This window comes from Nycticebus coucang, chromosome 4 (assembly GCF_027406575.1).
Source record: "Nycticebus coucang isolate mNycCou1 chromosome 4, mNycCou1.pri, whole genome shotgun sequence".
Taxonomy (NCBI): Eukaryota; Metazoa; Chordata; class Mammalia; order Primates; family Lorisidae; genus Nycticebus; species Nycticebus coucang.
The window spans coordinates 130,617,817-130,630,769 of NC_069783.1; the positions used below are offsets into that span (position 1 = coordinate 130,617,817).

Genomic DNA, 12,953 nt, shown 5'->3' on the forward strand with positions numbered 1-12,953 from the left:
GGCCAGGAAGCAGGGGCTGGCTTGGGGGCAGGGGCTCTGGGCCAGGCAGGCTCCCTCTCTCCCTCAACCTCCTGCAGTGGTGGGGAAGGCGGGTGAGGAGTTTCCGGCTGAGGACAAGGAGCCCATTGAGGCAGACAGCAGGGCTCTGTGCAGTGGCAGACGGTCTTGTTTATGCCTGAGGAGGCCAGGGCCCCCATCCTCAAACCCCTCAACAGTCCCAAGTTTAACAGCACCGGTCAGTGGGAAAGGCATAGATCAGAGGCAGGCCATGTCGCCTGCCCTTTCAGCCAAGGGACTCCTTCCAATCTGGGCTGACCCATCCTTCCCTCGAGTGACCAGTCCAGAGTGCAGGAACATAAATGGGATAAATGAAGAACAGGTAGCCACAGTCCACTTCCAACCTGGTCTCAGGAGACTCACATCTGAGTTCCAAGGCTCTGCGTAGGAGAGGGGCCCTGGGGGATGTAAGTGCAGGCCAGGTGAGGTCTCCCGCCTTTTATTTGGGGGGACATCTTTGCCCATAACCCGCAGATAGGAGGTAATCAAAGTACAGGGAGGGGGGAAAAGGCACTTTATTAAGAAAGCTTGGCCAAGCCCCTGCTGGGAGGAGCCCATCCTGGGGCACCAGGTGGGGCGAGAGCAGCCCTGCTGGGGGCCTATAAATACATCTCCACAGGCCACAGAAGTCGCCCCTGGGGTCCCCACAGCGCGCAGGGCGGTGGGAGGCCATCAAAACCAGCTCGACAGCTGAGGGGCCTGGGCTGAGGGCGCCAGGGAAGGGAAGGTGTGGGGCGGACCGAGCCCCCAAGGAGCAGAGACCAGCCCTCCTCCCCAGGCTCCGGTCAACCAGATGCCCTGGAGCCCGGCCAGTGGAAGGGAGCTTCAGTTTACCGGCAAAGGCTGAGAAGATGCCTCCGGCCGGAGGCACCAGGCCCTGGCCAATGAGAGGCAACCAGGGCAGAAGAGCTCCTGGCCTCAGCCAATGAAAACGTAGCCCCGACCAAGTGCACGCGTGGCCATAAGCGGTGGTCTCTAGGCCAACCTCCAGTCCTTGGCCAGTGAGACGTGGATTGGTCAGAGCGCTCCATAACTCGGCCAATCGGGAGTAGGGAGTCGCCAGCTAAGCGCCTATCAGGCCTCGACCCACGGGAGGCCGCCTACCCGCCAGAGCGCGTTGCTCCAACCAAGCAGAGGCTGAGAGGCCTGAGCCAGCAAGACGCACCCCCGCCAGGCGGCCAATGGGAGGCCGCCGTGCCCACCCGGAAGGCGCCGAACGCGGGGCGGGAAGCGGTTGCTGCGAAGCCTGGGAAGCTGCAGGCGCGGTCAGGCCGCTGCCTGCTACAGGGTGGGCGCACTCGCCCTACCCAGTTCGCCCGCCGCCTCCCGGCTCTTCTTCCGCGGGGGCTTCTGGATAGGAGTCTTCTTCCGGGGAGTGTCAGGCGCGGGCACACCGGTCACCGCCTTCTCAGGTCCTGATGCCTCGGGCACAGAGGGCGCGCGGGCCGGCGAGGCGGGTGGCACCGAGCGCTTGGCCTTCTGCGGCGGCGCCGGCTTCTCCCGGGGGCCCTGCGCGCCCAGGACCGCGTCGGCGCGGCCCAGGCTGCGAGTCTTGCCGCGCAGCTCGGCGGCCAGCATGGAGGCAGCCTCCGGCGCGCTGCGCGGGGGACCGCCAGCGTCCGTGGGTTCCAAGAGGCCGGGGCCGCGGCCCCGCGCGCGGGCCCGGGGAGGCGAGGGCGCGGCAAGGGCCGTCGCCTCCTCGGCCAGCCCTGGGGGCCGCGGCGACAGGTCGCGGGTTTGGGGGCTTGCAGGCTCGTCTGGCCGTGCCGACGTGTCGCTGGGCGTCCGTTTCCTCTTGCTGGGGCTGGGCGCGGCCTCGGGGCCTGCAGGAGGTGGCGAGGGCGCTCGGGCAGCGGCGGCGGCTCCGTGCTTGCCGTGGATCCAGGACACCTTGGGCTTGGTGGCCGGGTCAGGAGGCGGCGGCTTCCTGCGCTCAGGCGATGGCGACAACGACAGGCCCCCAGCTTCTCCCCGGGCCCGGGCCGGCCGGGCCTCGCGCCGGGCCACCCGTGCATACAGCGCCCCGCCAGGCCCCTCCACGCTCGACGCGGACCGCTCGCTGTCGGAGGACGCGCGAAGGGGCGTCGCCTCCTCAGAGGACGCCAGTGTGGTCAAGGGCGCAGGAGACGGCGCTGGCGCCTCAGCAGGAACGGTGGGAGCCTCCTGGTCCCTGCTCTCCGAAGCTGCCTCTGACGAGGAAAGAGCCAGGTGGTCATGGCCTCTGTAAATAGCTCCAGCAGGTCCACCTTTAGGTGCAAACCTTCACCTTTTCTCCTCTACCCCCACTCCAGCTGGTGCTGTGTCACCCTGGCATCAGATGTGCCTGGTGCATTTGCAGCACCGACCATGAGCTCTGTTCAGAGCCCCAGGATGTGCGGCTAATTGCTGAGCTTGACAGCAGTCAAGTGAAGCCCAGCCTTGGCCCACCCGAACCCCTTCCCTCCACCACACCCCAAGTTTCAGGAACCACCATCATCACATTTAATGTTGGAGCACCCCCAAGGGGATTCCATGATCATTTAAGAGGTGAGGCTTCTGTGGCTGGGAGGTTAGTCACCTGCCCAAGGTCATGGCGGGGGTGGGGGGGGTGGGGGGTGGTGGGGGGTGGTGGTGATCAAGGAAGGAGAGAGACCAGAATCCCAGCCAGTCAGTCTCCCTCAGCTATCTGAAGGCCCAAGGCTGCAGGTGAAGGTGCACCGGGTTCTCTGAAGATCCCCTCCTCTTATCCCCTCTGCCATGCCCTACATAGGCCCAGAACTTCTCTATGGTTCTTCCTAGATGTGACCTTTGGCCTTGGCTAGTGACAGAAGAACCCATCTCCCCACACCTGTCACACTGTTGCTAAACAGCACAGAATCCAGCTCTGTAGCCTCAGTGGCTTGAGCAACCTGTGGTTAACAGCACTGCCCTGCCCTCCTCCCCATGTGCCCCAGAGCTGTGGTCCCCAACCCCCAGGCCACAGATGGGTACTTGCATCCTGTTAGGCACCCCTCTGAACAGCAGGAGGTAAGAGGTGAAACTTCTGTATTTACAGCTGCTCCTCCATCACTGGAATCCCACCTAGGCTCTGCCTCCTGCCCCCCACCCTGCCTTGGAAAACTTTTCCATCAAATCAGTCCCTGGTGCCACAAAGGTTGGGGACCGCTGCCTCAGAGCACAGAGATCTTTTGAGCTGGAGCAGTTCACTGGGCTAGAGCCATCCCCACGCATGGCCATACTCACCCTCATGGGGTACACAGTACACGGGGCCTTCATCAGTGGTGTCAAAGGAGGAGAAGGAAGCCCGGGATGACCAGGATGGTGAGGGCTGCTCCAGCCCTGAGGGCGGCTCCAGGAAGCTGCAGTTGAGCGTGTTATCCAGGTCGTGGTGGGCCACTGGGGAAGGAGTGAGGCAGAGCTACCGTGGGCCGTGCCTTGCCCCAGCCTCATTAGCCCTGCTGCCACAAATGTTAATGGAGTGATCAAGATCAGCCCCTACCCTAAAACTGCAGGTGGGAAAAGTGATTCAACAGGTAGAGTGGCACTGGGCCGGGATCCGGGTATGGTAGAGGTGAACCCAGTAAAAAAAGCAAAGAGGGAACGTGTGTGAAGGTGCAGCCAAGGAGCTGAAAAAGATGGGGCTGAAGTGTTGGAGAAAATCAGAAAGGTGGGAAGACGGGGCTGGAGAGGAAAGTGCTCCAAGGCCTTGGAGGCCTCCATGCTATGCTTCAGACCCTGCTTTGTGGGACCTAAGGAGCCTTAGAATACTTTTGAGCCCAAATGTGCAGTGGCAGGGCTGCCCATTGGCTCAGTGCATCTCAGCAGCCACACACCACAATGGAGGATCCCAGAAGCTGCCCGTCCTGGCCTCCATTCCACAGTTGTGATGTAGGGATGTAGGGCCCAGTTGCCACACCTATGTCTATACCCCATGCTGCTGGGTGGGCCAACAGGTTTTTTCAGCTGTGTCCTTTACATTCTAAGGGTCTGAGCCCTCTCCCCTCTACAGAAATAAATGGAAAAGAGAGGGAGAGAGAAAGGGTCTGCCCCAGGTGTGAGTCAGCTTAGAGAGGAACAGCTTGCCACCCTTGGTAGTGGTGGATGGGGTAGGTGACTGAGGGACCAGCTTGCCCACTTTTCCAAGAGGAGCTCAGGGCACTGCTGGGCATGCAGGCAGGAAGGCAGCTCTTTTTGAGGTGGGGCACTTCCATATGCATGGCCCAGGCATTCACCTGCAGCTCAGCCTGTATGTATAACTACTACAGACCCTCCACTCTTGCAGTCAGACACAGGACCCAACACCCCAACACACGTCCCACACTTGCCTGCACACCCAGGACTCCGGCCTCACCCACATCAATACTCAAGGAAGGTGCCCCACTTCTTTATCTTTTCCTTTTTAGAAGACAGTGTTGCAGAGCCTGGTCTCGAACTCCAGGGCTCAAGCGATCCACTGGCCCCAGCCTCCCCAGTAGCTGGGAGTACGAGCGCGAGCCATTGCTCCCAATTCCCCAGCAGCTTCCTGCGTCGGGAGATGTTTCCCCAGAGACCCCGCGCTGCCATCCTTACCTACGACTTTGGGCAGTTTCTGCCGGCGGAGCGGGATCCGGGGCAATTTCATGCTGATGCGACTGAAGCGCCCGCACAGTCGCTGCGGCGCCTTCTTCCTCCCGAGAGACAGCTCCCTGCGGGGGCGGGGCCTGAGCGCGGGGCGGGGCCTGGAGGGCGGTCTGACCCGCCAGAGCCGAGAGGGGGCGGGGCCCCGGAAGGGAGGACAACGCCGCGAAGTGGCGGCGGAGGTAACTAGGAGGGAGAGGGGCTGTTTCGGGCCTCACCGGCGCGCGGGGTCCTTGCCGCGACAAGCACAGCAACAGCCAAGCAGCGAGAGCAGCAGGCCGAGGAGCAGGGCGAGCAGCGCGCCTGCACCCATCACTCCCTTGCGCTGGTTGGTCTCTGTAGAGGGAGCACCGAGTCAGCGCCGGTGCCAGCACCCTCTGCATTTGCTAACAGGACGACCCTCACCCACTCACCCAGGCGGCAGGCACCGGTGATCGGGTCGCACGAGTCTTCGTGACAGCTGCAGACCTGAGCACAGTCCACGCCATGGAGACCGGGCGGGCACGTCACGTTACAGCTGTGGGGCGTAGGGTCAAGGCTGACCGCAGCCGCCCTCCCGGATCCCTCCTGCTCTCGGACAGCCACGCCCCGGCCCCGGGTCTCGAGTCTCTAACGACTGAAGCCCACCCTCGCCTGTGGGCACACACTGGGTGGTCAATATTTTGGAAATAAACGTGGGCACATCCTGCGGGAAGGGGTCTGGAGGATGGGGCCGTAATTACCCGACTGCAGTGTCTATTTCTGGGGGTGGGAAGAGGGCCTGCCGCACCAGACCCGTGGCTGTACGTGGAGGAGGTCCTCGCTCCCTCTGCACCACCTCTAGGTCACCTTAGGAGCCCACTGCTCCAAGCAATGGCGCCACATCAGGGCAGGAAACTGCCCCCGAAAAGCCTGTTGTCACTCCCTAGCTGGGGTACAGCTGCGGCGATAGCCCCGCCCAAGGAGGAAAAGCCAGCTGGAGCCCAGTTCCTCGGTCCCTGGGTTCTGGCTGGAGCCACACTGTTATGGGACATCCCTTCCAGCCCCCTCAAGGTCCCAGGCACTCACTGGGGCCCATGCACACCGGGGCTGCACAGGCAGCGCCCCGACTGGAAGTCGCAGTGGCCGCTGCCACAGTCAGCACACACGAAGGCGCAGTCCTCGCCATAAGTTCCATTGCTGCACTTGGTCTCGCACCTTGGAACGAGGGGAGGGGGCGTCAGCAGAAATGGAGGCGAACGGACAGAAAGGATACAGTGCCCTCTACGAAGAGTGTTCGTGCAGCAGGCAGAGCTGGGGGCTTCGCGTCTGGGACGATGCAGGCACGGCTGCTCACCGGTCGCCGATCCAGCCCGCGTTGCAGCGCGTACACTTGCCGGTGACATGGTTGCAGGCATGCCCGTCGCGGCACGGCGGGCAGCGGTGGCTGCAGCCCTCGCCATAGAAACCGGTGGCGCACGGCTGGTCGCACTTGGTTCCGTTCCAACCGGGCTCGCACGTCAGGCAGCGGCCCTCAGCCACCGTGCATGGCTGCTGGCCCTTACACTGGCCACACCTGGAGAAAGGAGCGGAGGCTGGGCGGGGCGGAGACCGGCCTCACCCTTGCCCCACCCGCCGTCTGTCTTTCCCACTCCTCCCTCCGCGGCCCGGGCGGAGCTTACCGGCGGCGACAGCCCAGTCCGTAGAAGCCAGCGGGGCACGGCTCGCGACAGTATTTGCCGCGGTAGCCCGGCTCGCAGGCGCACGTGCCGTCCACCGGGTGGCAGCGGCCACGGAAGCACTGGCAGTAGCGGTCGCAGCGCGCGCCAAACGTGCGCTCGCGGCACTGGCAACGGCCGCTCTGCTGCTCGCAGGGCGACGAGTTGCAGGCGCACTGATTGTTGCAGCTGCGACCCCACCATCCTGCATGGCACAGGCAGGCGCCAGTCTGTGGGTCGCAACGCGACGTGGCGCTGCAGTAGCACGCGCTGGCGCACTGCGCGCCCCACCAGCCCGGCTCGCAGCGGCACGCGCCGCTCCGCGGGTGGCATGAGCCGTGCTGGCACTGGCACGCGTGCTCGCAACGCGCGCCCCAGCGCCGCGCGTGACAAGTACACTGGCCCGTCACGTCCTCGCATTGCCCGTGTGGGTGGCAGCTACACAACTCCTTGCAGTCGGGGCCCCAGAACTGGCGCGGGCACTCTGCGGGGACGAGCAGAGGAGGTGGAAGGCCCAGGAGCTTGCAAGGGTAGCCCGGGCCTAGTCCGCGGGAATCTGCCAGTCTCCCCCTCCCGCCCCCAAGCGGTATCCGACCCTGCCCCACCCCCGAACCCCGCCTCCCTGCTCAAACCCCGCCCCACCCGGAGCTCACTGGTATCGCAGTTGGCACCGAAGTAACCGTGGCGGCAGCGGCACTCGCCCGGCCGCACGCACACCTCGTTCTCCGAGCACGTAGAGTTGCCTTCACACACGGCTGTGAAAGACACACGCCCGCGTCCGCGCACGTCCTAGCCCCGCCTCTGCCCCCTGCCCGGGTTCCCTGGATGCCCCACTCACCGATCCCACACTCGTCCCCCTGCTGCCGCCATCCTGCGCAGCACGTGGGCACCTGGGAGCTGAAAGCAGAGGAAGGACGACTGAGCCCGTCGCCTCTCCCCCAGCCTCCAGCTGCCCCGAGACTCCCCGGCATCCTCCCCACCTCAGCCCTGGAGACCTTTCCCTAGGGAGGTGGCTACCAGGTGCCAGAGACATCCAGTGCGCCGCAGAGAAGACACGAACCCCCAGCCCTCGCGGGCGACACCCCCACTCCTCCGCATCCTGCCTAACTCTTCTGTGCCCTCCGCCCACAGCCATTAGGCCTGAGAAAAGAGGCCCTGAAGGGGCAGCAGTGAACTTGGGGGCTAGGGAGAGGACCCTGGCCCCCAAGAGCTGCTCAAATGTGGGGATATGGGGCATTCCTGGGCATGGGGGGCCTGGCCAGTGGGTGTCAGGGATCCAGATGTGAATGACCAGGACAACACCAGGATTTTCTGGGCCAGAGGGACACAGATGGATGCCCAGCTGGGAGAGATGGGTTGTGGACCGAGGTGACCTCTTGGCAGAGGAGACTTCTGGAGGGAGGGTGGAGAAGGAAGCGGCACATGGGGGTCCTTCATGTGCAAAAGGAAAGTCACCTGTGAGGGACCAGAGCACCATGGCAAGAGTTGGGTAGAGGAAGGAAATATTAGAGCATCTATTTATGCTTATTGTTTTACTCTTGTTTCATTTTATTCAGCTTTACAAAGTACATAATGTCATCTCAGCAGAAAGTAATTTCTAACGGTGTCACTTCAGGCTGGTGCAGCCTCTATTTTTTTTTTTTTTTTTGAGACAGAGTCCCACTTGGTTGCCCTTTGTACAATGCTGTGGTGTCATAGCTCACAATAACCTCAAACTCCTGGGCTCAGGTTATCCTCCTGCCTCAGCCTCCCAAGTAGCTGGGACTACAGACGCTCACCACAATGCCCGACTAGTTTTCTCTGTTTTTAGTAGAGAAGGTCGTCTCACTCTTGCTCAGGCTGATCTCAAACTCCTGAGCTCAGGCGATCTATCCACCTCAGCCTCCTAGAATGGTAGGATCTCACGCCTGGCCTGTGGTGCAGCCTCTAAAGCTGTGGGTGGATAGCACAAAAGTTTGTGTGTGGGCACAAAAGTTTGGAGGCCCTGCCAGAGTGGAATCATGATGGGTGGAGAGGGTGCTCGGGGGCTGAGTTGGGGGTGAGCCTACACTCAGGGACCAGAGAAGCTCAGAAGGAACAGCCACTGAGGCTGCAGTTTCTAGGGTTCCATCAGACTTAAAAGAATTTTTCAATCCTAAAGGAATGTAGCAACCATTCACACTTTAGAGAAAAGGAGTACGGTTCAGGAAGATCTGAATGTAGAACTAGGATGAAATGGTAGAAAGAGTTGGGGGGCTGAAGAACCTGGAGGAGGTGGGACAGAGTGGAGAGGCCCTGCACATTCCTACCCACCCAACCATTCCCCAGCTCCAGATAATTGCCACCCCCTGGATAAAGCACTGAGGACCAAAGGGAGGACCCTCCTCACTGAGAAGACTTGGTTGTCCCTCAGGCTAAGTATGGGACCTAGAGAACAGGACAGTAACATCCCAAACTGGAAACTGGAGACAGGAATACAAACAAGGCAGTCCTGGCTTTTCCTGCCCCCCCTCCCATATTGTCTCCACCCACCCAGCCCTGACCTGGGGCCTCCAAGGTACCCACTGTCAAGGAGACCCAAGTCTGCTAACCCATCACCCTCCTATTTGTGCCTGGTTCTGAACCCTGGTCTCTGGATGGACAGCCTCTGCTGGTGTCCCATTTGCAGGCAGCCTGCCAGATGGCCTGTTGGGATGGTCCTGGAGTCACTGACCCTCTTCTCCCCAGGATGGCCCAGCTGTGTGGTTCTGGGGCTGGGAGCCTGGTTTTAAGACCACACTCAAGCTGGATTGATGCCTGGGTCTGCCACTTGCTGTGTGACTTCAAGCATGGAGCATAACCTGCTAAGCTTCAGTCTCCTTAGCTATACAATGGAGCCCTCGGGTTTGGCAGGAGGATTAAGAGAACCAATACATACAGCCCAGACAAGCGAGTGTGTCTGGACATCTGGGGGCTGGGGAGGTTTGCACAGAGAGCAGCCATGGCTTTGGTTTAAGTTAAACCAAACCTGTGCTGACCCTGGGAATCGTGGGAGTCGTTTCCAGAGAGTCTATCTGGCGTCCCCAATGTAGTGGGCACCAGACCTCACCCCAGCAAAGCTAACACCTGCTGGCAGGGCACAGCCCATTTGGTTCACCAAGAACAAGAAGCTTTCCTTCTTGGAAAGCATGGCAAGCCCACCCTCAAGATCTTAGGAAGGTGGGTGGGGAAGGACAGCCTGGAGCAAAGGGGCAGTTCCCACGCTGGCTATGCAAGTTGGTGATACTGTGGGGAGCCAAGCTGTGGGCTGGGCCCTGAGTGCTACTGGCTGCTTCTCTGTGGGTCACTGTTCAAACCCACAGTGACTTCTCCTGTGCTTGGGGCTGTCCTGATGCTCTCCCATCCAGGGAGACTTCACTACCTGCCATACCACCTGGGAACTGACACCAGCTGCCTCTGCTCCTATCCCTCTGAACACCCCTCCTCTGGTTTCTTTCCTATCCTCAGACCTAGCTCCCTTGGGAAGTTCACTGGGTCCCAGTGCCAGACTTGCAAATCTAACTGCCTGCTGGACCAGATGTCACCAGCTTATCACCCAGCCTTGAGGATGTCTCAGGCTGAATTAAATTCCCTACCTTCTCTGCACCCCCAGTCTTCCCAGGCTGGTGACATCTTGGAGAACCCATCTCTGTCTGACTCCTCTCTTGGGTCTATATCAGATCCATGGAGAAATGTGCTGGCTTTGTCTTCCTTTCCAGGACAGGACCACTTCTCTCTTGCCCTGCCCAGCCTGGCAAGTGTCACCTTCTACCTCCCTGGGTTCTCCTGACTTTCCAACTGGTCCTACCTTGTACACTCCCATCCCTAGCCCCTCAGTGCCTCTGCCCCTAGCAGCCAACCACTGTCAGATCCCACCCCCTCCTCTGTGCAAAGCCCCCTGGGGTTCTCATCACCCTTAAAGAAACAGTCCTCCAAGCAGGGATCAGACCCCTTGTGGCCTGCCCACCCTCACTCCCATCCTGGGCTCTACTTCAGAAGAGGCCTCTGGATGGGGCATCTTGCCCTAGACACCACAGGGCCCCAGGCTTCCTCAACTGCAGGCCTGTGGAGCTCACTTACCACCTTCTGGGCTGTGGTCTTTCCAGATCACCCTAAAAAACCTGTACTCCCCAACTCAACATATCCCCAGTTCCCCAGATGTCCAGACAGATGAACTTGCTTTTCTGGTATGTATGTCTCTTGCACCATGGGGACAGGCCTTGGTCTCTGCTGCTGTATCCCTCCACCCAACACAGGACTGGCTCACAGTGGGTGGGTGGGAGGGATGTTAGTGGCTGAATGCTCCTCTCTGCAGAGACTCTTGCCTCCCAGGAAAGGGGATGGAAAGGGAATGGCTGGTGTAAGCCTTGAAAGGTGTGAGAGGGTAAGAAAGGGGTGCCCCAGTGACCGCCCTTTCCAGTAACTCTGGCCACACATGATCACAGTAATCCTCCCTTAGACCCATGAAGACTTGCCCAGGTCCACAGAGCTGGGCCGAGGTGCCACGATCATCTGACTCCAAACCCCAGCTCTGGATTTCAGGAGTAGACCCCCTCATAGGGAGGTCTCCGGACAAGCGGAGTGGAGCCTGCCGCAGAATCCCCATCCCCGACCCGGCCCCCGTTGGGGGAGGAGGGCTGGGGTGAGCAGCCAGGGCCGCCGGCGATCGAGCCCTCCCCCTCTCAGGCACAGCCCCGCCTGCCGCCGCCGCCGCATTCCTGGGGCCGGGGAGGCCCGGGAGGTGGCTGCGGCGGCGTCGATGCGAAGCAGATGGCGGGCCAGGCCGGCCCCCGCCCGGGAGGCGGGACTCGCAGCGGGGAGGGGTCTGCGCGCCTCCGGACCCGATCTCGGAAACCCCGCGCGGCCCCTTCACAGCCCCTCGTCTGCAACCGCAGAGATTCTGGACTCGTCCTTCCCGGCTCTGCCACCCAGGGCGCCCCGACGGGACCCAGCCTGAAGCTCCGCGGCCACCTTTCCAGCTGCCCGCTCGTGCAGCGCCCCCCAACCCGGGCCAAGGCGCCCCCCGCGCGCCGGCTCTGCGCCCCTGAGTAGAGATGCCCTTGACCACTCCGTGGCTTCTGGCCAGTTGACCAGTTCCCCTGACCCTTGGGACCCTGGCGTCCCGTCCTGGGCTCTTTGCCCTCCGCACAAGCTCTTGGGCGAGCTGGCCTCCAGCCCGGCCTGTGCCCTGCGGGTCCCAGTACGGCCCCTTCACGCACCCAGCATCCCCACCTGAGGACCGCCGGGGTTTCCACACCTCGCATCGCGGGCGCCTGTCATTGTCCTTCCTGACTCCCGCCTCTGGTCCACTCTGAGCACCGGCTCCGCAGTGCTCGCGTCCTCCCCTCACCCCACGCCCGGACTCTTTCTGAGACGCGCATCTGTCTTTCTAGTCTCCCCTGTCCCAAGGCCTCCGGGGAGCGCCTTTCCTCCTCCTTTCGACACTTCTCGCCGCGCTCCCTGCCGAGGAGCACTCATGCGGGGCCTTCGCACATGCGGTTCCTTCTGCTTGACACGCCCTTCCCTGCCTTCTCACTAAAGCCTTCACGGCCCAGACCCGGGGTTCCTTTTCCCGAAATCTCGGACACCGAGTGTCACCGCTCTGGAGCCCAAGTCATTCTATTCTCCCTTCAGGTGACTGCTCGCTCGTCCAGAGTATCCTCAGATGCACCGTCGTGGCCCGTGGCCCAGACGCGGCCTGGAGCACAGCCGGCGTCGGGAGGCCTCCCCAACTAACGCCAGGCGCCACCGTCCCCCTGCCCAGAGCGTCCCTCTCATCCCCTCCCCCAGCCAGGCCGGGCTCCTACCCGAGCGCGCGGCACACGTTGCGGCCGCGCGGGTTCAGCTCCTGGGACGCCGCAGGCCCGGGCAGCAGCCAGACCAACAGCAGCAGCAGAGGCGGCGGCGGTGGCAGCAGCGGCCGCAGCGGCCGCGGCCCCCCGGCTCCCCGGCGCCGCGCCGGCCCGGCCCACCGGGGCCCTGCGCCCTCCATGCGGCGCGGGGCAGGCGCGGGGCGGGCGCGGGCGCGGGTGCGGCCGCAGGGAGAGCGGCCGGAAGCGGAGTGCGAGGCCGGGCGGGGGGCGGCAGGAGGGGCGCCGGGCCGGGCAGGAAATTCCACATCGGCTCCCTGATCCCGGGCCAGCCGCGGCCGGCCAGGCGGCAGCGCCCGCCCCGCGCGCCAGACCCCACCCTCCTGCCGCGCCGCCGCCCCTCCACGCAGCCCCCGCCCCCATGCTGCGCTCGCAAACTTGGGGGCGAACTTGGAGGGGCAGCCGAGGCCTGTCGGAGGAATACCCCTTTCCCTCGCCTTTCCTTCTCCTCTCCAGATGTCCCCCCCGCCCTCCAGAAGCTGCCTCTGCGCGGCCAGGCCCGCGGCGGGAAGGGGGCAGGAGACACTGACAGAGCCCCAAGCGCTCCCAGCGCCAACACCTCGGAACCGGCCAGGGAGCCTGCGAGTGGCCGGCAGACGGCCCAGGTGGAGGCTGACAGTCAGCTCTGCGTCTCCCAGAGCGCGAAGCCTTGTATGCTGAGTGTGCCGTCGGTTCTTCCCACGCGCTCGGCGCAAAGAGCAAAGCATGGACAGGGCAGGATGCTTGAGGCCTGTGCGTAGACGAGGTCTGGAACAGA

The 12,953-nt window shown here is 62.7% G+C and overlaps 1 protein-coding gene across 1 annotated transcript; it reads right to left on the bottom strand.

Moving 5' to 3' along the window:
- Positions 1-554: 554 nt before the first annotated feature.
- Positions 555-12,389, bottom strand: SCARF2 (scavenger receptor class F member 2). The gene is made up of 11 exons (XM_053589825.1): positions 12,134-12,389; positions 7,168-7,226; positions 6,983-7,084; positions 6,294-6,813; positions 5,969-6,187; positions 5,701-5,829; positions 5,067-5,170; positions 4,872-4,989; positions 4,606-4,721; positions 3,280-3,432; positions 555-2,246 (listed from the first exon to the last, which is right to left on the bottom strand). The coding sequence occupies exons 1-11, from the start codon at positions 12,316-12,318 to the stop codon at positions 1,339-1,341; spliced, it is 2,613 nt and encodes an 870-aa protein (XP_053445800.1). The 5' UTR covers positions 12,319-12,389; the 3' UTR covers positions 555-1,338.
- Between the last annotated feature and the right edge of the window lie 564 nt (positions 12,390-12,953).

Coding starts and splice junctions, on each gene's coding strand:
- SCARF2 (XM_053589825.1), bottom strand. CDS start 12,318: ATGGAGGGCGCAGGGCCCCGGTGGGCCGGGCCGGCGCGGCGCCGGGGA. Junction 6,188..6,293: donor GGACTGGGCTGTCGCCGCCG/GTAAGCTCCGCC, acceptor TCCTTTCTCCAG/GTGTGGCCAGTGTAAGGGCC. Junction 4,722..4,871: donor GGCAAGGACCCCGCGCGCCG/GTGAGGCCCGAA, acceptor CCGCCCCCGCAG/GGAGCTGTCTCTCGGGAGGA.